Raw genomic sequence first — 25,970 nt, forward strand, 5'->3', positions numbered from 1 at the left:
TGTCCAGAATCATTCCTAGGAACAGCAGACGAGTTGTCGGGATTAAATGGGATTTTGGAATATTCAGAATCCACCCGTGTTGTCTTAGCACCTCTTGAGATAGTGCTAAAGCTGTCTCCAGCTGTTCTCTGGACCTTGCCCTTATTAGGAGATCGTCCAAGTATGGGATAACTAATACGCCTTTTCTTCGAAGAAGAATCATCATCTCGGCCATTACCTTGGTAAAGACCCGAGGCGCCGTGGACAATCCGAACGGCAGCGTCTGAAACTGATAGTGACAGTTTTGAACAATGAACCTGAGGTACCCCTGGTGTGCGGGGTAAATCGGAACGTGTAGATACGCATCCTTGATGTCCAAGGATACCATAAAGTCCCCTTCTTCCAGGTTCGCTATCACTGCTCTGAGTGACTCCATCTTGAACTTGAACTTTTTTATGTAGAGGTTCAAGGACTTCAGATTTAGAATAGGCCTTACCGAGCCATCCGGCTTCGGTACCACAAATAGAGTGGAATAATACCCCTTTCCTTGTTGTAATAGGGGTACTTTGACTATCACCTGCTGAGCGTACAGCTTGTGAATGGCTTCCAACACCCTCTCCCTTTCGGAAGAGACGGTTGGTAAGGCAGACTTCAGGAAACGATGAGGAGGATCCGTCTCTAATTCCAACCTGTACCCCTGAGATATTATCTGCAGGATCCAGGGGTCTACCTGCGAGTGAGCCCACTGCGCGCTGTAATTTTTGAGACGGCCCCCCACTGTCCCCGAGTCCGCTTGAGAGGCCCCAGCGTCATGCTGAGGTTTTTGCAGGAGCCGGGGAGGGCTTCTGTTCCTGGGAAGGAGCTGCCTGTTGGTGTCTCTTCCCTCTTCCTCTGCCTCGTGGCAGGTACGACAAGCCCTTTGCTCTCTTATTTTTGTAGGAGCGAAAAGGCTGCGGTTGAAAGGTCGGTGCCTTTCTCTGTTGGGGAGTGACTTGAGGTAAAAAAGTGGATTTCCCGGCAGTAGCCGTAGCCACCAAGTCTGATAGACCAACTCCAAATAACTCCTCCCCTTTATACGGCAAAACCTCCATGTGACGTTTTGAATCCGCATCGCCTGTCCACTGTCGTGTCCATAAGGCTCTTCTGGCTGAAATGGACATAGCACTCATCCGAGATGCCAGTGTGCAAATATCCCTCTGTGCATCACGCATATAGATAAATGCATCCTTTATTTGTTCTAACGACAGTAAAACATTGTCCCTATCTAGGGTATCAATATTTTCAATCAGGGATTCTGACCAAACTACTCCAGCACTGCACATCCAGGCAGTTGCTATAGCTGGTCGTAGTATAACACCTGCATGTGTGTATATATTCTTTTGAATAACTTCCATCTTTCTATCTGATGGATCCTTAAGTGCGGCCGTCTCAGGAGAGGGTAACGCCACTTGTTTGGATAAGCGTGTGAGCGCCTTGTCCACCTTAGGGGGTGTTTCCCAGCGCGCCCTAACCTCTGGCGGGAAAGGGTATAATGCCAATAACTTTTTTGAAATTATCAACTTTTTATCAGGAGCAACCCACGCTTCATCACACACGTCATTTAATTCTTCTGATTCAGGAAAAACTGTTTGTAGTTTTTTCACACCATACATAATACCCTGTTTTACGGTATCTGTAGTATCAGCTAAATGTAACGTCTCCTTCATTGCCAAAATCATATAACGTGTGGCCCTACTGGAAAATACGTTTGAATTTCTACCGTCGTCACTGGAATCAGTGCCCGTGTCTGGGTCTGTGTCGACCGACTGAGGCAAAGGGCGTTTTACAGCCCCTGACGGTGTTTGAGGCGCCTGGACAGGCATTAATTGATTGTCCGGCCGCCTCATGTCCTCAACTGACTGTTTAAGGGAAGATAAACCATCACGTAATTCCACAAATAAAGGCATCCATTCTGGTGTCGACCCCCTGGGGGGTGACATCTGCATATTTGGCAATTGCTCCGCCTCCACACCAATATCGTCCTCATACATGTCGACACCACGTACCGACACACACCGCAAACTCACAGGGAATGCTCTAATGAAGACAGGACCCACTAGCCCTTTTGGGGAGACAGAGGGAGAGTCTGCCAGCACACACCACAAAGCGCTATATATACAAGGGATATCCTTATATTAAGTGCTCCCTTATAGCTGCTTTAATATATATATATATAGCCATTAATGTGCCCCCCCTCTCTGTTTTACCCTGTTTCTGTAGTGCAGTGCAGGGGAGAGACCTGGGAGCCGTTCTGACCAGCGGAGCTGTGACAGAAAATGGCGCCGTGTGCTGAGGAGATAGGCCCCGCCCCTTTTTCGGCGGGTTCTTCTCCCGCTATTTTTCCAGTCAGGCAGGGGTTAAATATCTCCATATAGCCCCTATGGGCTATATGTGAGGTATTTTTAGCCTTGTATAAGGTTTATATTTGCCTCTCAGAGCGCCCCCCCCCAGCGCTCTGCACCCTCAGTGACTGCCCAGTGAAGTGTGCTGAGAGGAAAATGGCGCACAGCTGCAGTGCTGTGCGCTACCTTATGAAGACTGAGGAGTCTTCAGCCGCCGGTTTCCGGACCTCTTCACGCTTCAGCATCTGCAAGGGGGTCGGCGGCGCGGCTCCGGGACCGGACTCCACGGCTGGGCCTGTGTTCGATCCCTCTGGAGCTAATGGTGTCCAGTAGCCAAGCAGCAAATCCACTCTGCATGCAGGTGAGTTTACTACTTTCCCCCTAAGTCCCACGTTGCAGTGATCCTGTTGCCAGCAGGACTCACTGTAAAGAAAAAAAACCTAAACTAAACTTTCTCTAAGCAGCTCTTTAGGAGAGCCACCTAGATTGCACCCTTCTCGTTCGGGCACAAAATCTAACTGGAGTCTGGAGGAGGGTCATAGGGGGAGGAGCCAGTGCACACCACCTGACCTAGTAAAGCTTTACTTTTTTGTGCCCTGTCTCCTGCGGAGCCGCTATTCCCCATGGTCCTTTCAGGAACCCCAGCATCCACTTAGGACGATAGAGAAAATCCTTTCCTAGCTATTTAAGTATTAAACTGTGTACACAAGCAGTACACATAAGCGAAAATCTACATTAAGTTGATCAGATAAGAACACTTTGCAGCCTAAGCATTAACAGAAGGCAGCACTGATATAAGTTATGGCAATACCTTCTACTGTAAGTTTTTCTAGCACTTTAAGTGATGCAGAATATTTCCAATTAATGTGGACAAAAAGAAGAAAAAAAAAAAAGAACTACAGTACTAACAGATATCAGCTGTTCCACTGGTCTGTACATCTGACCTACAACCTGGAAGTACAAATCTATACCTATGTATAGCTGGGGAAGTTTCAAAGTCTTTAAATTACATGCCTTTAAAGTACATCTTTAAAAAGTAACTTTAGATGGCAACTTACCTCGACCTCTGGAGGAACTCCGGCCCCTTGGTGCCCCTACTACTGTTCCCCCTCCTCCACCGCTGCCCCTCCCCATGAGGCGAAGCACAGCAGTACTGTTAACAGACATTGAGAAGTTTCTCTGTTGAGAGAAGAGTTTTAATAGTGAACAAAACAGTCTTTAAAAACAAGCTTTGCTAAGTGAGGGCATTGTGTTCATAATCTAAGGTGGGTACACACTAATAGATATATCTGCAGATATATCTATGGACGGATCGGGCAGTGTGTTGAGCATACACACTGCCCGATCCGTCGGGGACTAACGTCATGAACTGGGCGGGCGTGTACACACGCCCGCCCAGTTCAGCTATCAATCACCGTCGGCCGCCGCAGCATGTGTACGGGCGGTCGGCCACACAGCGACGCGCCAATATATCGGTAGATATATTGGCCGTCGGCTGTGCTGCGGGGCCGACGCGATAAGTCTGTGAACGACAGTTCACAGACGTATCGGCCGTACACACTGGCCGACGGTCCCGCGATATATCGGGCGTTCAATAGAACGGCCAATATATCGACCAGTGTGTATGGGCCTTAACACTCTTATTTGTCTTTTTATTTTCAGTGTAAATGCAGAGGCAGTATATATTCATATTTAGCAAGTTTATTCAACATTGGGGGAAACTAAAGCAATTGGGGTTAATTAAGGGAAATACGATGTGAACAGGTTTATCCGATAACACAGAGAAACTACGTCAGTGTTCCACTGCAAATTTTGTTGGGAAAAAAAAAAGGAGGCCACTAAACAAAAAAATATATTTTGTCTCAAATATCTACTAACACTTAATTACAAACATATTAAAATACAGTACATGCTTCCAGACCTATGTTTACATGATCCACAATCACCACCATATTCTAAAGTTTGATCAAACTAATGAGACAACCCATAAAATAACTTACTTTGTCCTTATTTACCCAACAAAGTTGCCATGTGTGAAAAATGTTTAGCCCCATGACCCAGAAGATTATTGTAGTACCAATGTTAGTAGGATAACTCCCTACATTATCTCAAAGGGGTTGGTCTGGACTTTTGAAATACCATTGAATTGATGTTTCTGGTGGATGATCCAATTTCTACTAAACTTCAGGTATAGGACAAAAAGAGTAAACTATTCTATGGAATATTGTGGTACGTAAATTTATGGTGTACTCAATGATTGCAAACACCCCTCAACCACCATGCTTGATTGTTGGTAACGAGAGACTTGCTGCAATACCCTAACCACCTATAGCACCGGCTGTCCAGAGGATATCAGCGATTATTCAGAGTTGTCAGCAAACCAAAAAAGATAGCAATTGGGAAAAACCATGTTGCACTGAAGGTGGGGCAGATGTAACATGTGCAGAGATTAGATTTGGGTGGGGTGTGTTCAAACGGAAATCTAAATTTCAGTGTAAAAATAAAGCAGCCAGTATTTACCCTGCACAGAAACAATATAACCCACCCAAATCTAAATCTCTCTGCACATGTTACATCTGCCCCACCTGCAGTGCAACATGGTTTTGCCCAATTGCTAACATTTTTGGTTTGCTAATAACACCCATTGTTCTAGAAATTTTGATAGTGTTTGCGCAAATCATTTTGCAAACCAAAGTCATACTGCAATGTTCTAGTTGCAGACAAAGGGATTTCTGCTTGGTACCCTTCCATGTAAAATATACTTAAGTTTTTATATAATGGTAGAGTCTAGAATCTTCACACTTATCGTACTGACAGAGGCTTGTGTATGTAGTTGGTGTTCTTTGCACTTTCTTAGTATCATGTAGTTTGATTTTAGCATGATTTTGCAGACAGAATGTTCCCATTGTTCCCATTTGTAAATAATAATATTTCTCATTATAGAGTGATAGATTAAACGTTGTTTGGTTATGGATGGACAAAATTTCCAGACTGACTAGCATCAAGATTTAGGAGATCAATGCAGATATTTTCCTCTGTCCTATAGCATTATCACAAACCTGTGACAGCTCTGCTGTAATACTGCAATCACAAACCTGCATTTAAAGCCTCTACTACAGATGTAGCCACACTCAATTATCCTCCGTGTGGCGCGTAGTGCGAAAAACTAGCCGCATTACGTTTCCATGCGCCTTGTTGCAGCGCTTCATATTCAGTCGCAATGTAATGAATTGAGACTCTGGCAGGTGCAATACTGTTGTTCATCCACCAGGTGTCACTTTACATGTGCAATCAATGGTGGTTTTGAAAAGTGAAACAATGCTTGTAGTTTAAGACCAACTTTTTTTTTTATAGATGCATTTATTTCCATCTCAAATGCACCGTAAACTATAAACTAGCATGTTATATTATGGTGGATATACTGTTATGTATGTTTAATAAGCCTTACCATGATATGTTTTTATATAAAAACACTGCAAATTTTGCTTTGCTCATGCTGGTGTAATTATGATCACTCATGATATACTGTATATTTTACAATACAAATCTAATTTTTTTGTTCACCTCGACTTGTGCCGTGTTCTCAGACCTTGCAAGTTTGCAGCAGCAGTGACGCAATAATACCAGGCTTATACAGTACTGTGTATGGCTGGGGCACTCATGATCACTCGCAGTAACTACAGTACCAGTACAAGCACAGAAAGTTGTTGTTTTTTGCATTGAGACGATTGCATGCACCTATGCCCACTGAATATGACATTGAACTGTATTGGATTGTATTGGATTGGATATCTGTGTAAATAGTAGCATTCATAGCTTTTTTTTTTCTTCCCCAAAACAAGTTCAGTCATGCTTTGTATACAGACTCAGACATGCACACAGATATACCAAACAGTTGTGCTTACAATGAGTGACATTATTTTACTGCAGTCCGCTGTCTCCATGGCTCTCTTGGCATAGTGGTATCGCCAAGGGTTACCATGCCCGTGAGCTAGGGTTCGATTACCCCAAAAGACAAGATGGTTTGAAAAAACAATTTAGAACACTTTTCTGTTGTCAATTTTATGCTGGATATACTGTATGTTATGCATTGCAAGTCTTATTTTATTACATACTGCAACCTGTGCAGTACAAGCGCTGAGCCCCAGAATCACTGTATAAAGTAATCACACACTGGAACCAAGAATGACAACACAGAAAAAAAATCTGCTTGCATTGAACTGACTTGTGTCTTTCCGCACACAGCCAACAGTACCTTATATGCATCGCTATGCAAATAGGATGCACAAGCAACTTCTGCCGATTAAAATGATGTGGCATGTCCATATTCCGTGTGCGACTGCATCTGTATCTGTATATGCAATGGCGAAGCCCAGGAAGAAATACACTAAACTAAGTCTCAAAGATAACACTCCGGTAATTTGAAAAACCATACATGTATATCGGTGTAAAAAGTAGCAACTATAGCTTTTTTCGCAACGGATTGGTATTTCAGTATGCATGTCTGATACCCCTTTCACACTGCCAAAATAACTCTGGTTATTGCATGTGAACACGCAGCAACCAGGGTTTCTGTGCAGTGTGCGAGGGGCCAGGGTAAATAACCTGGGATGAGCAACCCGGTATTCCAACCTACGATTAAAGCAGGGTTTTACACTGGTATGACCTGGTTTGAAGTGCAGTGTGAACGGATTGTCAAGACGATGCAACCCACTACCCGTTCACTGTAAGGGAGCAGGCGGCACTTGGAGATCTGACCTCCAAGCGACTCATCTGCACGTGACAGTGACATCATTGACACGGCAATATGTCGTGTCATGACCGCCATTCTGAAAGGGGTCTCAAGCGGGTTGCACCCATGCATTAGTCCCAGGTGAAAGCAGTATGAGTCTGTATACGACACATAGCAGAACTTGTTTCGGGAAAATTTTGAAACAAAATTAAGATTTTAAACCTACCGGTAAATCTTTTTCTCCTAGTCCATAGAGGATGCTGGGGACTCCGTAAGGACCATGGGGAATAGACGGGCTCCGCAGGAGACATGGGCACTAAAAAGAACTTTAGGTATGGGTGTGCACTGGCTCCTCCCTCTATGCCTCTCCTCCAGACCTCAGTTAGAGAAACTGTGCCCAGAGGAGACGGACAGTACGAGTAAAGGATTTTGGAAAGCCAAGGGCAAGATTCATACCAGCCACACAGTATAACCTGGACTATACGAACCAGTCAACAGTATGAAACAAAACCCCATCAGTCAAAGACCGATCACAACTTCAACAAAAAACCCTTGTGCAAGCAATAACTATATACAAGTCTTGCAGAATTAAATCCGCACTGAGACGGGCGCCCAGCATCCACTACGGATACTCTGTTTTCCTAACCCGAGCCGTTATGGCCACATAAATTTTCAATGCCCTGACCACATCCAGGGACTCTGAATCCTCCACGTCCCTTGTAGCCACAGGCACCACAATAGGTTGGTTCATATGAAAAGAAGAAACCACCTTAGGCAAAAATTGAGGACGAGTCCGCAACTCAGCTCTATCCACATGGAAAATCAGATAAGGGCTTTTGTGAGACAAAGCCGCCAACTCAGACACTCGCCGTGCCGAAGCCAAGGCCAATAACATGACCACTTTCCAAGTGAGATACTTCAATTCAACTGTTTGAAGAGGCTCAAACCAATGAGACTTAAGAAAACGTAACACCACGTTAAGGTCCCATGGTGCCACCGGAGGGACAAAAGGAGGCTGGATATGCAGCACCCCCTTCACAAAAGTCTGGAATTCTGGAAGAGAAGCCAATTCCCTTTGAAAGAAAATGGATAGGGCCGAAATGTAAACCTTAATGGAGCCTAATTTTAGGCCCAAATCCACTCCAGTTTGCAGGAAGTGAAGAAAACGGCCCAGATGGAATTCTTCCGGAGAAGCAGTCCTGGCTTCGCACCAAGACACATACTTCCTCCATATACGGTGATAATGTTTCGCTGTCACCTCCTTCCTAGCCTTTATCAGAGTAGGAATGACCTCATCCGGAATGCCCTTCTCCGCTAGGATCCTGCGTTCAACCGCCATGCCGTCAAACGCAGACGCGGTAAGTCCTGGAACAGACAAGGCCCTTGTTGTAACAGGTCTTCCCTGAGAGGAAGAGGCCACGGATCCTCTGTGAGCATTTCCTGCAGATACGGATACCAGGCCCTTCGAGGCCAATCTGGAGCAATGAGAATTGTCTGTACAGCTCTTCGTCTTATGATTCTCAGTATTTTTGAGATGAGAGGAAGAGGAGGGAACACATAGACCGACTGAAACACCCACGGTGTCACCAGTGCGTCCACTGCAACCGCCTGAGGGTCCCATGACCTGGCGCAATATCTCGGAAGTTTTCTGTTGATGCGTGACGCCATCATGTCTATTTGAGGCAGACCCCAATGACTTGCAATTTCCGCGAAGAGTTCTTGATGAAGTCCCCACTCTCCGGGATGCAGATCGTGTCTGCTTAGGAAGTCTGCTTCCCAGTTGTCCACTCCCGGAATGAAGACTGCTGTCAGAGCGCTGACATGACTCTCCGCCCATCGAAGAATCTTTGAGGCTTCTGCCATTGCGACTCTGCTCCTTGTGCCGCCTTGGCGGTTTACATGAGCCACCGCTGTCATTGCTGTCTGACTGAATCAGAACCGGTAGACCTCGAAGTAAGGTCACTGCTTGCCGAAGGCCGTTGTATATGGCCCTTAATTCCAGCACATTTATGTGCAGACAAGCCTCCTGGCTTGACCACAGACCCTGGAAGTTTCTTCCCTGCGTGACTGCTCCCCAGCCTCGGAGGCTCGCGTCCGTGGTTACCAGAACCCAGTCCTGAATGCCGAACCTGCGACCCTCTAGAAGGTGAGCACTCTGCAGCCACCACAGGAGAGATACCCTGGCCCTGGGGGACAGGCTGATCATTTGATGAATCTGTAGATGTGATCCGGACCACTTGTCCAGAAGGTCCCATTGAAAAGTCCTCGCATGGAACCTGCCGAATGGAATGGCCTCGTAAGACGCCACCATTTTCCCCAGAACTCGAGTGCAGTGATGCACCGACACCCTTTCTGGCTTCAACAGGTCCCCGACCAAGCCCTGAAGTTCCTGGGCCTTTTCCATCGGGAGAAAAACCCTCTTTTGTTCCGTGTCCAGAATCATGCCTAAGAAAGGCAATCGGGTCGTTGGAACTAACTGACTTCGGGAGATTGAGAATCCAGCCGTGCTGTTGCAACACCCTCAGGGAGAGCGATACGCTGTCCAGCAACTGTACTCTCGATCACGCTTTTATCAGGAGATCGTCCAAGTATGGGATAATTGTGACACCCTGCTTGCGCAGGAGCACCATCATTTCTGCCATTAATTTGGTAAAAATCCTCGTGGGCCATGGAAAGCCCAAACGGCAACGTCTGAAATTGGTAATGACAATCCTGCACCACAAACCTCAGGAATGCCTGATGAGGTGGATATATGGGGACATGAAGGTATGCATTCTTTATGTCTAGGGACACCATATAATTCCCCCCTTCCAGGCTGGCGATGACCGCTCTGAGCGATTCCATCTTGAACCTCTAAGTATAGGTTTAAGGATTTTAAATTCAGAATGGGTCTGACCGAACCGTCCGGCTTCGGGACCACAAACAGGGTTCAATAATATCCCATCCCTTGCTGAAGTAGGGGAACTTTGACCACCACTTGTTGAAGGCACAATTTTTGAATTGCCGCTAAAAATAGGATTTTGGTACTTACCAGGTAAATCCTTTTCTTTGAATCCATAGGGGGCACTGGAGTACTCTTGGGATATGGACGGCTTAGCAGAAACAAAGGCACTGAATATTTAAATTTAGAACTCTCCACCCCTCCATATCCCAGAGTACCTCAGTGTACGACCTCAGTGTTTTTTACTGAGCCGAACAGGAACTATAGAGAGGTTGACAATGGAGAATTCCTATAACATAACGGACAACAATAAAGTTGACACATAACGTTACTGACAACTAAACAGTTGACACCATAACCGATAAAATAAGAATTTACTCACCGGTAATTCTATTTCTCGTAGTCAGTAGTGGATGCTGGGGACTCCGTCAGGACCATGGGGAATAGCGGCTCCGCAGGAGACAGGGCACAAAATTTAAAAGTTTGACCACTAGGTGGTGTGTACTGGCTCCTCCCCCTATGACCCTCCTCCAAGCCTCAGTTAGGATACTGTGCCCGGACGAGCGTACACAATAAGGAAGGATTTTGAATCCCGGGTAAGACTCATACCAGCCACACCAATCACACCGTACAACTTGTGATCTGAACCCAGTTAACAGTATGATAACGTAGGAGCCTCTGAAAAGATGGCTCACAACAATAAACAACCCGATTTTTTTGTAACAATAACTATGTACAAGTATTGCAGACAATCCGCACTTGGGATGGGCGCCCAGCATCCACTACGGACTACGAGAAATAGAATTACCGGTGAGTAAATTCTTATTTTCTCTGACGTCCTAGTGGATGCTGGGGACTCCGTCAGGACCATGGGGATTATACCAAAGCTCCCAAACGGGCGGGAGAGTGCGGATGACTCTGCAGCACCGAATGAGAGAACTCCAGGTCCTCCTTAGCCAGGGTATCAAATTTGTAGAATTTTACAAACGTGTTCTCCCCTGACCACGTAGCTGCTCGGCAGAGTTGTAATGCCGAGACCCCTCGGGCAGCCGCCCAAGATGAGCCCACCTTCCTTGTGGAGTGGGCATTGACAGATTTAGGCTGTGGCAGGCCTGCCACAGAATGTGCCAGTTGAATTGTGCTACAAATCCAACGAGCAATCGTCTGCTTAGAAGCAGGAGCACCCAGCTTGTTGGGTGCATACAGTATAAACAGCGAGTCAGATTTTCTGACTCCAGCCGTCCTTGAAATATATATTTTCAATGCTCTGACAACGTCCAGCAACTTGGAATCCTCCAAATCGCTAGTAGCCGCAGGCACCACAATAGGCTGGTTCAGGTGAAACGCTGATACCACCTTAGGCAGAAAATGAGGACGCGTCCTCAATTCTGCCCTGTCCGAATGGAAAATCAGATATGGGCTTTTATACGATAAAGCCGCCAATTCCGACACTCTCCTGGCTGAAGCCAGGGCCAGTAGCATGGTTACTTTCCATGTAAGATATTTCAAATCTACCGATTTGAGTGGCTCAAACCAATGGGATTTGAGAAAATCCAAAACTACATTGAGATCCCACGGTGCCACTGGGGGCACAACCGGGGGCTGTATATGTAGTACTCCTTTTACAAAAGTCTGGACTTCAGGAACTGAAGCCAATTCTTTCTGGAAGAAAATCGACAGGGCCGAAATTTGAACCTTAATGGACCCTAATTTGAGGCCCATAGATAATCCTGTTTGCAGGAAATGTAGGAATCGACCCAGTTGAAATTCCTCTGTCGGGGCCTTCCTGGCCTCACACCATGCAACATATTTTCTCCAAATGCGGTGATAATGTTGTGCAGTCACCTCCTTCCTGGCTTTGACCAGGGAAGGGATGACCTCTTCCGGAATGCCTTTTTCCCTTAGGATCCGGCGTTCAACCGCCATGCCGTCAAACGCAGCCGCGGTAAGTCTTGGAATAGACACGGTCTCTGCTGGAGCAGATCCCTTCTTAGAGGTAGAGGCCACGGATCTTCCGTGAGCATCTCCTGAAGTTCCGGGTACCAAGTCCTTCTTGGCCAGTCCGGAGCCACTAGTATCGTTCTTACTCCCCTTTGCCGTATAATTCTCAGTACCTTGGGTATGAGAGGCAGAAGAGGGAACACATACACTGACTGGTACACCCATGGTGTTACCAGAGCGTCCACAGCTATTGCCTGAGGGTCTCTTGACCTGGCGCAATACCTGTCCAGTTTTTTGTTGAGGCGGGACGCCATCATGTCCACCATTGGTCTTTCCCAATGGACTACAATCATGTGGTGAACACTGCTGACAGTGCTATCACATGATTTTCCGCCCAGCGAAGAATCCTTGCAGCTTCTGCCATTGCCCTCCTGCTTCTTGTGCCGCCCTGTCTGTTTACGTGGGCGACTGCCGTGATGTTGTCCGACTGGATCAACACTGGCTGACCCTGAAGCAGAGGTTTTGCCAGGCTTAGAGCATTGTAGATTGCTCTTAGTTCCAGGATATTTATGTGAAATGACGTTTCCATGCTTGACAACAAGCCCTGGAAATTTCTTCCCTGTGTGACTGCTCCCCAGCCTCTCAGGCTGGCATCCGTGGTCACCAGGACCCAGTCCTGAATGCCGAATCTGCGGCCCTCTAGAAGATGAGCACTCTGCAACCACCACAGGAGAGACACCCTTGTCCTTGGAGACAGGGTTATCCGCTGATGCATCTGAAGATGCGATCCGGACCATTTGTCCAGCAGATCCCACTGAAAAGTTCTTGCGTGGAATCTGCCGAATGGAATCGCTTCGTAAGAAGCCACCATTTTTCCCAGGACCCTTGTGCATTGATGCACTGACACTTGGCCTGGTTTTAGGAGGTTCCTGACTAGCTCGGATAACTCCCTGGCTTTCTCCTCCGGGAGAAACACCTTTTTCTGGACTGTGTCCAGAATCATTCCTAGGAACAGTAGACGTGTCGTCGGAATCAGCTGCGATTTTGGAATATTTAGAATCCACCCGTGCTGTCGTAGTACTACTTGAGATAGTGCTACTCCGACCTCTAACTGTTCCCTGGACCTTGCCCTTATCAGGAGATCGTCCAAGTAAGGGATAATTAAGACGCCTTTTCTTCGAAGAAGAATCATCATTTCGGCCATTACCTTGGTAAAGACCCGGGGTGCCGTGGACAATCCAAACGGCAGCGTCTGAAACTGATAATGACAGTTCTGTACCACAAACCTGAGGTACCCTTGGTGAGAAGGGCAAATTGGGACATGGAGGTAAGCATCCTTGATGTCCAGAGACACCATATAGTCCCCTTCTTCCAGGTTCGCTATCACTGCTCTGAGTGACTCCATCTTGAATTTGAACCTTTGTATGTAAGTGTTCAAGGATTTCAGATTTAAAATAGGTCTCACCGAGCCGTCCGGCTTCGGTACCACAAACAGCGTGGAATAATACCCCTTTCCCTGTTGTAGGAGGGGTACCTTGATTATCACCTGCTGGGAATACAGCTTGTGAATGGCTTCCAATACCGCCTCCCTGTCGGAGGGAGACGTTGGTAAAGCAGACTTCAGGAACCGGCGAGGGGGAGATGTCTCGAATTCCAATTTGTACCCCTGAGATACTACCTGCAGGATCCAGGGGTCCACTTGCGAGTGAGCCCACTGCGTGCTGAAATTCTTGAGACGGGCCCCCACCGTGCCCGAGTCCGCTTGTAAGGCCCCAGCGTCATGCTGAGGACTTGGCAGAAGCGGGGGAGGGCTTCTGTTCCTGGGAAGAGGCTGCCTGCTGCAGTCTTTTTCCCCTTCCTCTGCCCCGGGGCAGATATGAGTGGCCTTTTGCCCGCTTGCCCTTATGGGGACGAAAGGACTGAGCCTGAAAAGACGGTGTCTTTTTCTGCTGAGAGGTGACCTGGGGTAAAAAGGTGGATTTCCCAGCCGTTGCCGTGGCCACCAGGTCCAATAGACCGACCCCAAATAACTCCTCCCCTTTATACGGCAATACTTCCATATGCCGTTTGGAATCCGCATCACCTGACCACTGTCGCGTCCATAACCCTCTTCTGGCAGAAATGGACAGCGCACTTACTCTTGATGCCAGAGTGCAAATATCCCTCTGTGCATCTCGCATATATAGAATTGCATCCTTTAAATGCTCTATAATCAATAAATAAGAATTTACTTACCGATAATTCTATTTCTCGTAGTCCGTAGTGGATGCTGGGGACTCCGTCAGGACCATGGGGTTTAGCGGCTCCGCAGGAGACAGGGCACAAAAGTAAAAGCTTTAGGATCAGGTGGTGTGCACTGGCTCCTCCCCCTATGACCCTCCTCCAAGCCTCAGTTAGGATACTGTGCCCGGACGAGCGTACACAATAAGGAAGGATTTTGAATCCCGGGTAAGACTCATACCAGCCACACCAATCACACTGTACAACCTGTGATCTGAACCCAGTTAACAGCATGATAACAGCGGAGCATCTGAAAAGATGGCTCACACCAATAATAACCCGATTTTTGTAACAATAACTATGTACAAGTATTGCAGACAATCCGCACTTGGGATGGGCGCCCAGCATCCACTACGGACTACGAGAAATAGAATTATCGGTAAGTAAATTCTTATTTTCTCTGACGTCCTAAGTGGATGCTGGGGACTCCGTCAGGACCATGGGGATTATACCAAAGCTCCCAAACGGGCGGGAGAGTGCGGATGACTCTGCAGCACCGAATGAGAGAACTCCAGGTCCTCCTCAGTCAGGGTGTGCCCCTGACCAAGTATCAGCTCGGCAAAGTTGTAAAGCCGAGACCCCTCGGGCAGCCGCCCAAGATGAGCCCACCTTCCTTGTGGAATGGGCATTTACATATTTTGGCTGTGGCAGGCCTGCCACAGAATGTGCAAGCTGAATTGTACTACACATCCAACTAGCAATCGTCTGCTTAGAAGCAAGAGCACCCAGTTTGTTGGGTGCATACAGGATAACAGCAAGTCAGTTTTCCTGACTCCAGCCGTCCTGGAAACTATATTTTCAGGGCCCTGACAACATCTAGCAACTTGGAGTCCTCCAAGTCCCTAGTAGCCGCAGGTACCACAATAAGCTGGTTCGGGTGAAACACTGACACCACCTTAGGGAGAAACTGGGGATGAGTCCGCAGCTCTGCCCTGTCCGAATGGACAATCAGATATGGGCTTTTTTGAGACAAACGCCGCCAATTCTGACACTCGCCTGGCCGAGGCCAGGGCCAACAGCATGGTCACTTTCCCTGTGAGATATTTCAAATCCACAGATTTGAGCGGTTTAAACCAATGTGATTTTAGGAATCCCAGAACTACGTTGAGATCCCACAGTGCCACTGGAGGCACAAAAGGGGGTTGTATATGCAGTACTCCCTTGACAAACTTCTGGACTTCAGGAACTGAAGCCAATTCTTTCTGGAAGAAAATCGACAGGGCCGAAATTTGAACCTTAATGGACCCCAATTTGAGGCCCATAGACACTCCTGTTTGCAGGAAATGCAGGAAACGACCGAGTTGAATTTTCTTCATGGGGCCTTCCTGGCCTCACACCACGCAACATATTTTCGCCACATGTGGTGATAATGTTGTGCGGTCACCTCCTTCCTGGCTTTGACCAGGGTAGGAATGACCTCTTCCGGAATGCCTTTTTCCCTTAGGATCCGGCGTTCAACCGCCATGCCGTCAAACGCAGCCGCGGTAAGTCTTGGAACAGACATGGTACTTGCTGAAGCAAGTCCCTTCTTAGCGGCAGAGGCCATGAGTCCTCTGTGAGCATCTCTTGAAGTTCCGGGTACCAAGTCCTTCTTGGCCAATCCGGAGCCACGAGTATAGTTCTTACTCCTCTACGTCTTATAATTCTCAATACCTTGGGTATGAGAAGCAGAGGAGGGAAGACATACACCGACTGGTACACCCACGGTGTTACCAGAACGTCCACAGCTATTGCCTGAGGGTCTTTTGACCTGGCGCAATACTTGTCCAGTTTTTTGTTCAGGCGGGACGCCATCATGTCCACCTTTGGTCTTTTCCAACGGTTCACAATCATGTGGAAGACTTCCCGATGAAGTCCCCACTCTCCCGGGTGGAGGTTGTGCCTGCTGAGGAAGTCTGCTTCCCAGTTGTCCACTCCCGGAATGAACACTGCTGACAGTGCTATCACATGATTTTCCGCCCAGCGAAAAATCCTTGCAGTTTCTGCCATTGCCCTCCTGCTTCTTGTGCCGCCCTGTCTGTTTACGTGGGCGACTGCCGTGATGTTGTCCCACTGGATCAATACCGGCTGACCTTGAAGCAGAGGTCTTGCTAAGCTTAGAGCATTGTAAATTGCCCTTAGCTCCAGTATATTTATGTGGAGAAAAATCTCCAGACTTGATCACACTCCCTGGAAATTTTTTCCCTGTGTGACTGCTCCCCAGCCTCTCAGGCTGGCCTCCGTGGTCACCAGCATCCAATCCTGAATGCCGAATCTGCGGCCCTCTAGAAGATGAGCACTCTGTAACCACCACAGGAGAGACACCCTTGTCCTTGGAGATAGGGTTATCCGCTGATGCATCTGAAAATGCGATCCGGACCATTTGTCCAGCAGATCCCACTGAAAAGTTCTTGCGTGGAATCTGCCGAATGGAATCGCTTCGTAATAAGCCACCATTTTTCCCAGGACTCTTGTGCAATGATGCACTGACACTTTTCCTGGTTTTAGGAGGTTCCTGACTAGCTCGGATAACTCCCTGGCTTTCTCCTCCGGGAGAAACACCTTTTTCTGGACTGTGTCCAGAACCATCCCTAGGAACAGCAGACGTGTCGTCGGAAACGGCTGCGATTTTGGATATTTAGAATCCACCCGTGCTGTCGTAGAACTACTTGAGATAGTGCTACTCCGACTTCCAACTGTTCTCTGGACCTTGCCCTTATCAGGAGATCGTCCAAGTAAGGGATAATTAAGACGTCTTTTCTTTGAAGAAGAATCATCATTTTGGCCATTACTTTGGTAAAGACCCGGGGTGCCGTGGACAATCCTAACGGCAGCGTCTGAAACTGATAGTGACAGTTCCGTACCACGAACCTGAGGTACCCTTGGTGAGAAGGGCAATTTGGGACATGGAGGTAAGCATCCTTGATGTCCAGGGACACCATATAGTCCCCTTCTTCCTGGTTCGCTATCACTGCTCTGAGTGACTCCATCTTGATTTGAACCTTTGTATGTAAGTGTTCAAAGATTTCCCATTTAGAATAGGTCTCACCGAGCCGTCTGGCTTCAGTACCACAATATAGTGTGGAATAATACCCCTTTCCTTGTTGTAGGAGGGGTACTTTGATTATCACCTGCTGGGAATACAGCTTGTGAATTGTTTCCAATACTGCCTCCCTGTCGGAGGAAGACGTTGGTAAAGCAGACATCAGGAGCCTGCGAGGGGGAGACGTCTCGAATCTCCAGTCTGTACCCCTGGGATACTACTTGTAGGATCCAGGGGTCCACTTGCGAGTGAGCCCACTACGCGCTGAAACTCTTGAGACGACCCCCCACCGCACTTGAGTCCGCTTGTACGGCCCCAGCGTCATGCTGAGGACTTGGCAGAAGCTGTGGAGGGCTTCTGTTCCTGGGAATGGGCTGCCTGCTGCAGTCTTCTTCCCTTTCCTCTATCCCTGGGCAGATATGACTGGCCTTTTGCCCGCTTGCCCTTATGGGGACGAAAGGACTGAGGCTGAAAAGACTGTGTCTTTTTCTGCTGAGATGTGATTTGGGGTAAAAAAGGTGGATTTTCCAGCTGTTGCCGAGGCCACCAGGTCCGATGGACCGACCCCAAATAACTCCTCCCCTTTATACGGCAATACTTCCATGTGCCGTTTGGAATCTGCATCACCTGACCACTGTCGTGTCCATAAACATCTTCTGGCAGATATGGACATCGCACTTACTCTTGATGCCAGAGTGCAAATGTCCCTCTGTGCATCTCGCATATATAGAAATGCATCCTTTAAATGCTCTATAGTCAATAAAATACTGTCCCTGTCAAGGGTATCAATATTTTCAGTCAGGGAATCCGACCAAGCCACCCCAGCGCTGCACATCCAGGCTGAGGCGATCGCTGGTCACAGTATAACACCAGTATGTGTGTATATACCTTTTTAGGATATTTTCCAGCCTCTCAGCTGGCTCCTTGAGGGCGGCCCTATCTGGGGACGGTACCGCCACTTGTTTTGATAAGCGTGTGAGCGCCTTATCCACCCTAAAGGGTGTTTCCCAACGCGCCCTAACTTCTGGCAGGAAAGGGTATACCGCCAATAATTTTCTATCGGGGGAAACCCACGCATCATCACACACTTCATTTAATTTATCTGATTCAGGAAAAACTACAGGTAGTTTTTTCACACCCCACATAATACCCTTCTTGTGGTACTTGTAGTATCAGAAATATGTAACACCTCCTTCATTGCCCTTAACATGTAACGTGTGGCCCTAAAGGAAAATACGTTTGTTTCTTCACCGTCGACACTGGAGTCAGTGTCCGTGTCCATGTCGACCGACTGAGGTAAATGAGCGTTTTACAGCCCCTGACGGTGTTTGAGACGCCTGGACAGGAACTAAATTGTTTGCCGGCCGTCTCATGTCGTCAACCGACCTTGCAGCGTGTTGACATTATCACGTAATTCCTTAAATAAGCCATCCATTCCGGTGTCGACTCCCTAGAGAGTGACATCACCATTTCAGGCAATTGCTCCGCCTCCTCACCAACATCGTCCTCATACATGTCGACACACACGTACCGACACACAGCACACACACAGGGAATGCTCTGATAGAGGACAGGACCCCACTAGCCCTTTGGGGAGACAGAGGGAGAGTTTGCCAGCACACACCAAAAACGCTATAATTATACAGGGACAACCTTTATATAAGTGTTTTTCCCTTATAGCATTTTAATATATATATACATATCGCCAAATAAGTGCCCCCCCTCTCCGTTTTAACCCTGTTTCTGTAGTGCAGTGCAGGGGAGAGCCTGGGAGCCTTCCCACCAGCATTTCTGTGAGGGAAAATGGCGCTGTGTGCTGAGGAGAATAGGCCCCGCACCCTTTTCGGCGGGCTTCTTCTCCCGTTTTTCTGAGACCTGGCAGGGGTTAAATACATCCATATAGCCCCCAGGGGCTATATGTGATGTATTTTTAGCCAGAATAAGGTACTATCATTGCTGCCCAGGGCGCCCCCCCCCCCAGCGCCCTGCACCCTCAGTGACCGCTGCTATGAAGTGTGCTGACAACAATGGCGCACAGCTGCAGTGCTGTGCGCTACCTTATGAAGACTGAAGAGTCTTCTGCCGCCGTTTCTGGACCTTCACTTTTCGGCATCTGCAAGGGGGGTCGGCGGCGCGGCTCCGGGACGAACCCCAGGGTGAGACCTGTGTTCCGACTCCCTCTGGAGCTAATGGTGTCCAGTAGCCTAAGAAGCCAATCCATCCTGCACGCAGGTGAGTTCACTTCTCTCCCCTAAGTCCCTCGTAGCAGTGAGCCTGTTGCCAGCAGGACTCACTGAAAATAAAAAACCTAACAAACTTTTACTCTAAGCAGCTCTTTAGGAGAGCCACCTAGATTGCACCCTTCTCGGCCGGGCACAAAAATCTAACTGAGGCTTGGAGGAGGGTCATAGGGGGAGGAGCCAGTGCACACCACCTGATCCTAAAGCTTTTACTTTTGTGCCCTGTCTCCTGCGGAGTCGCTAAACCCCATGGTCCTGACGGAGTCCCCAGCATCCACTTAGGACGTCAGAGAAATATACTGTCCCTGTCCAGGGTATCAATATTTTCAGTCAGGGAATCCAACCAAGCCACCCCAGCACTGCACATCCAGGCTGAGGCGATTGCTGGTCGCAGTATAATACCAGTATGTGTGTATATACTTTTAAGGATATTTTCCAGCTTCCTATCAGCTGGTTCCTTGAGGGCAGCCGTATCAGGAGACGGTAACGCCACTTGTTTTGATAAGCGTGTGAGCGCCTTATCTACCCTAGGGGGTGTTTCCCAACGCGCCCTAACCTCTGGCAGGAAAGGGTATAATGCCAATAATTTTTTAGAAATTAGCAGTTTTTTTATCGGGGGAAACCCACGCTTCATCACACACCTCATTTAATTCATCTGATTCAGGAAAAACTACGGGTAGTTTTTTCACACCCCACATAATACCCTTTTTTGTGGTACTTGTAGTATCAGAAATGTTCAAAACCTCCTTCATTGCCGTGATCATGTAACGTGTGGCCCTACTGGAAAATACGTTTGTTTCCTCACCGTCGACACTGGAGTCAGTGTCCGTGTCTGGGTCTGTGTCGACCATCTGAGGTAACGGGCGCTTTAGAGCCCCCGACGGTGTTTGAGACGCCTGTACAGGTAATAACTGATTTGCCGGCTGTCTGTCGTCAACAGTCTTTTGTAAAGTGCTGACGCTATCACGTAATTCCTTCCATAAGACCATCCAGTCAGGTGTCGACTCCCTAGGGGGTGACATCACTATTACAGGCAATTGCTCCGCCTCCATACCATTTTCCTCCTCATACATGTCGACACAACGTACCGACACACAGCACACACACAGGGAATGCTCTGATAGAGGACAGGACCCCACTAGCCCTTTGGGGAGACAGAGGGAGAGTTTGCCAGCACACACCAGAGCGCTATATATATATATATATACAGGGACAACCTTATATAAGTGTTTTTCCCTTATATAGCTGCTGTATTGATTTATCTGCCAAATTAGTGCCCCCCCTCTCTTGTTTTACCCTGTTTCTGTAGTGCAGGACTGCAGGGGAGAGTCAGGGAGCTTCCCTCCAACGGAGCTGTGAGGGAAAATGGCGCCAGTGTGCTGAGGAGATAGGCTCCGCCCCCTTCTCGGCGGCCTTTCTCCCGCTTTTTTAAGGAAAAACTGGCAGGGGTTAAATGCATCCATATAGCCCAGGAGCTATATGTGATGTATTTTTTGCCATCTAAGGTATTTTTATTGCGTCTCAGGGCGCCCCCCCCCAGCGCCCTGCACCCTCAGTGACCGGAGTGTGAAGTGTGCTGAGAGCAATGGCGCACAGCTGCGGTGCTGTGCGCTACCTTATTGAAGACAGGACGTCTTCTGCCGCCGATTTCCCGGACCTCTTCTGTCTTCTGGCTCTGTAAGGTGGACGGCGGCGCGGCTCTGGGACCCATCCATGGCTGGGCCTGTGATCGTCCCTCTGGAGCTAATGTCCAGTAGCCTAAGAAGCCCAATCCACTCTGCACGCAGGTGAGTTCGCTTCTTCTCCCCTTAGTCCCTCGGTGCAGTGAACCTGTTGCCAGCAGGATTCACTGAAAATAAAAAACCTATACTTAAACTTTTTCACTAAGCAGCTCAGGAGAGCCACCTAGTGTGCACCCTTCTCGTTCGGGCACAAAAATCTAACTGAGGCTTGGAGGAGGGTCATAGGGGGAGGGGCCAGTGCACACCAGGTAGTCCTAAAGCTTTTACTTTTGTGCCCAGTCTCCTGCGGAGCCGCTAATCCCCATGGTCCTTTCGGAGTTCCCAGCATCCACTAGGACGTCAGAGAAATGTTCTGTAACAGCTTCTCCCTGGAAGACGCTTTTATCAGCAGATTCGCCACATAAGGAATTATGTTCACACCCTGCTTGCAGAGGCGTAGCATCATCACCGTCATGACCTTGGTGAACACCCTCGGTGCCGTGGAGAGGCCAAACGGCAGTGGCTGGAACGGATGGTGACAGTCCAGCAGCGCAAATCTTAGATAAGCCTGGTGAGGTGGCCAGATCGGAATGTAAAGGTACGTATCCTTGATATCTAGGGATACCAGAAATTCCCCTTCCTCCAGACCTGAGATCACCACTCTCAGACTCCATCTTGAATTTGAATTCCCTCAAATAAGGGTTCAATGACTTTAGGTTCAATATTGGCCTGACCAAACTATCCGGTTTCGGTACCACAAACAGGTTTGAAGTAAAAACCCTTGTTTGTGAGGTGCGGTGGATCTGGAACAATGGCATTTACCTTTAGCAATTTTTTAATGGCTTCCTGTAGGATAGCACTGTTTGTTAGCAAAGGTGGTAAGCCTGATTTGAAGAATCTGTGAGGTGGGAGTCTTGCTCCCACCTGTACGACCTCCAGGTTGGGAGGCCCACCGTCATGTCGAGGATTTTGAGGAAGCAGAACCAGGTTTCTGTTCCTGGGAACCTGTTGGAGCAGGTTTTCTGGATTTCCCCCGACCTCCCCTAAAGAAAGTGGAAGGGGGTTTGGACTTAGCTTTCGCAGTCCTAAAGGACTGCATAGTAAATGTAGGATAAGATTTCCTAGTCGCGGTGTTGCTGAGGGAAGGAAGGTTGACTTTCCCGCAGTTACCGTGGAGATCCACGCATCTAATGCTTCCCCAAACAGAGTCTGACCTGTGAAGGGCAGGTTCTCCACACTTTTCTTGGATTCTGCATCTGCAGACCATTGGCAAAGCCAGAGTCCCCTGCGTACCGAGACAGCCATGGAACAAGCCCTCGCATTTAGATGGCCAAGGTCCATCATGGCCTCCACCATGAAACCTGCAGAATCCTCTATGTGACGTAAAAACAATTCAATGTCACTTCTATCCATAAAATCCAATTCCTCTAGTAATGCGCCTGAGCACTTTACTATGGCTTTAGAAATCCACACACAGGCAATTGTGGGTCTTAAAGCTACGTCAGCAGCTGTGTATAGTGATTTGAGTGTAGTCTCAATCTTGCGGTCAGCCGGCTTTTAAAGCGGTGGACCCAGGGACAGGTAAAACCACCTTTTTTGACAACCTGTCCTCCTCAAGGAAAGGAAAAGCAATGAGAACCCTTTTTGGGATCTGGAATTTTTTCTCCGGGTTTTCCCAGGATTTTTCAAACAATGCGTTTAGTTCCTTAGACGCAGGGAACATAAGGGAGGATTTCTTATTGTCAGTAAAGTAAGCCTCCTCTACTTGCTCAGTTAACTGGTCAGTAATGTGTAAAATTTCCTTAATAGTCTCAATCATGAATTGCACCCCCTTAGCAAGGGATGCATCTCCCCCTTGCATATCCCCATCACCGTCCCCTGTATCAGAGTCGGTATCCGTGTAAACTTGCATTATCTGTGCAAGAGCATGGCTTTTTAGGGTATACCAGTGGGGTCTTAGATGAGATAGTGGGAGCTGAATACAACAAAACCTCAACAGACTTTCTCAAAACCTGTGTTTCAGTCTCATTTTGAGCTATCTGAGAGGAAAATAAGATTTTACTTACCGGTAAATCTATTTCTCGTAGTCCGTCGTGGATGCTGGGGACTCCGTAAGGACCATGGGGGATAGACGGGCTCCGCAGGAGACACGGGCACTTTAAGAAAGAATTTAGGTTGTGGTGTGCACTGGCTCCTCCTTCTATGCCCCTCCTCCAGACCTCAGTTAGAGAAACTGTGCCCAGAAGAGCTGACAGTACAAGGAAAGGATTTTGGTAATCCAGGGCAAGATTCATACCAGCCACACCGTATAACATGTGATAACAACCAGTTAACAGTATGACAAATAACAGAGCAACAGGTCAAACCCTGATGCAACCATAACTTAACCCTTATTGAAGCAATAACTATATACAAGTATTGCAGAAGAAGTCCGCACTTGGGACGGGCGCCCAGCATCCACTACGGACTACGAGAAATAGATTTACCGGTAAGTAAAATCTTATTTTCTCTAACGTCCTAGAGGATGCTGGGGACTCCGTAAGGACCATGGAGATTATACCAAAGCTCCCAAACGGGCGGGAGAGTGCGGATGACTCTGCTGCACCGATTGAGCAAACACAAGGTCCTCCTCAGCCAGGGTATCAAACTTGTAGAACTTTGCAAAAGTGTTTGAACCTGACCAAGTAGCCGCTCGGCAAAGCTGTAATGCAGAGACCCCTCGGGCAGCCGCCCAAGAAGAGCCCACCTTCCTAGTGGAATGGGCCTTAACTGATTGTGGCAGCGGCAATCCAGCCGCAGAATGAGCTTGCTGAATCGTGTTACAGATCCAGCGAGCAATAGTTTGCTTTGAAGTAGGAGCACCAAGCTTGTTGGAAGCATACAGGATAAACAAAGACTCTGTTTTCCTGACCCTAGCCGTTCTGGCCACATAAACCTTCAAAGCCCTGACCACATCAAGTAACTCGGAATCCTCCAAGTCAGTAGTAGCCACAGGCACCACCATAGGTTGGTTTATATGAAAGGATGAAACCACTTTCGGCAGAAATTGTGGACGGGTCCGCAATTCTGCTCTATCCGCATGGAAAACCAGATAGGGGCTTTTATGTGACAAAGCCGCCAACTCTGACATACGCCTAACCGAAGCCAAGGCTAATAGCATGACCACCTTCCATGTGAGATATTTTAACTCCACCGTTTTGAGTGATTCAAACCAGTGTGATTTCAGGAAACTCAACACCACGTTAAGATCCCAAGGTGCCACTGGAGGCACAAAAGGGGGTTGAATATGCAGCACTCCCTTTACAAACGTCTGAACTTCAGGTAGAGAAGCCAACTCTTTTTGAAAGAAAATGGATAGGGCCGAAACCTGGACCTTAATGGAACCCAATTTTAGGCCCAAATTCACTCCGGACTGTAGGAAGTGTATGAAACGGCCCAGCTGGAATTCCTCCGTAGGAGCATTCCTGGCCTCACACCAAGCAACATATTTTCGCCATATACGGTGATAATGTTGAGCGGTCACGTCCTTCCTAGCCTTTATCAGCGTAGGAATGACCTCATCCGGAATGCCTTTCTCTGCTAGGATCTGGCGTTCAACCGCCATGCCGTCAAACGCAGCCGCGGTAAGTCTTGGAACAGACAGGGCCCCTGTTGCAACAAGTCCTGTCTTAGAGGAAGAGGCCACGGGTCCTCTGTGAGCAATTCTTGCAGATCTGGATACCAAGTCCTTCGTGGCCAATCTGGAACAATGAGTATTGTTCTCACTCCTTTTTCTTATTATCCTCAGCACCTTGGGTATGAGACGAAGAGGAGGAAAAACATAGACCGACTGGAACACCCACGGTATCACCAGGGCGTCTACAGCTATCGCCTGAGGGTCTCTTGACCTGGCGCAATACCGCTGTAGCTTTTTGTTGAGGCGGGATGCCATCATGTCCACCTGTGGCAGTTCCCACCGACTTGTAATCTGTGCGAAGACTTCCTGATGAAGTCCCCACTCTCCCGTGTGGAGGTCGTGTCTGCTGAGGAAATCTGCTTCCCAGTTGTTTACTCCCGGGATGAACACTGCTCACAGTGCGCTTACGTGATTCTCCGCCCAGCGAAGAATTCTGGTGGCTTCCGCCATCGCCACTCTGCTCCTTGTGCCGCCTTGGCGGTTTACATGAGCCACTGCGGTGATGTTGTCTGACTGAATCAGAACCGGTTGGTCGCGAAGCAGGGTCTCCGCTTGACGTAGGGCGTTGTATATGGCCCTTAGCTCCAGGATGTTGATGTGAAGGCAAGTCTCTTGACATGACCACAGACCTTGGAAATTTCTTCCCTGTGTTACTGCACCCCAACCTCGGAGGCTTGCGTCCGTGGTCACCAGGACCCAGTCTTGAATGCCGAATCTGCGGCCCTCGAGAAGGTGAGCGCTCTGTAGCCACCACAGGAGTAACACCCTGGCCCTGGGGGATAGGGTGATTAACCGATGCATCTGAAGATGTGATCCGGACCACTTGTCCAGTAAGTCCCATTGAAAAGTCCTCGCATGGAACCTGCCGAAGGGAATGGCCTCGTATGATGCCACCATCTTTCCCAGGACACGAGTGCAGTGATGCACTGACACCTGTTTTGGTTAAAATAGGTTCCTTACCAGTGTCATGAGTTCCTGAGCTTTCTCCATCGGGAGATCAACCCTTTTCTGGTCTGTGTCTAGAATCATGCCCAGGAAAGGCAGACGAGTAGTAGGA

General features: G+C 48.2%; 1 protein-coding gene across 13 annotated transcripts in view; it reads right to left on the bottom strand.

Annotated features, from left to right (window-relative positions):
* Positions 1-25,970, bottom strand: part of GIGYF2 (GRB10 interacting GYF protein 2) — a 452,656-nt gene that overhangs the window by 259,220 nt on the left and 167,466 nt on the right. For all 13 annotated transcript variants that reach the window (XM_063915746.1, XM_063915737.1, XM_063915739.1 and 10 more), the window contains one exon: positions 3,419-3,539. In XM_063915746.1, coding sequence (XP_063771816.1) covers positions 3,419-3,539 — 121 coding nt within the window. The remainder of the gene's footprint in view (positions 1-3,418; positions 3,540-25,970) is intronic.

Source organism: Pseudophryne corroboree, chromosome 4 (genome assembly GCF_028390025.1).
Source record: "Pseudophryne corroboree isolate aPseCor3 chromosome 4, aPseCor3.hap2, whole genome shotgun sequence".
Classification (NCBI taxonomy): Eukaryota; Metazoa; Chordata; class Amphibia; order Anura; family Myobatrachidae; genus Pseudophryne; species Pseudophryne corroboree.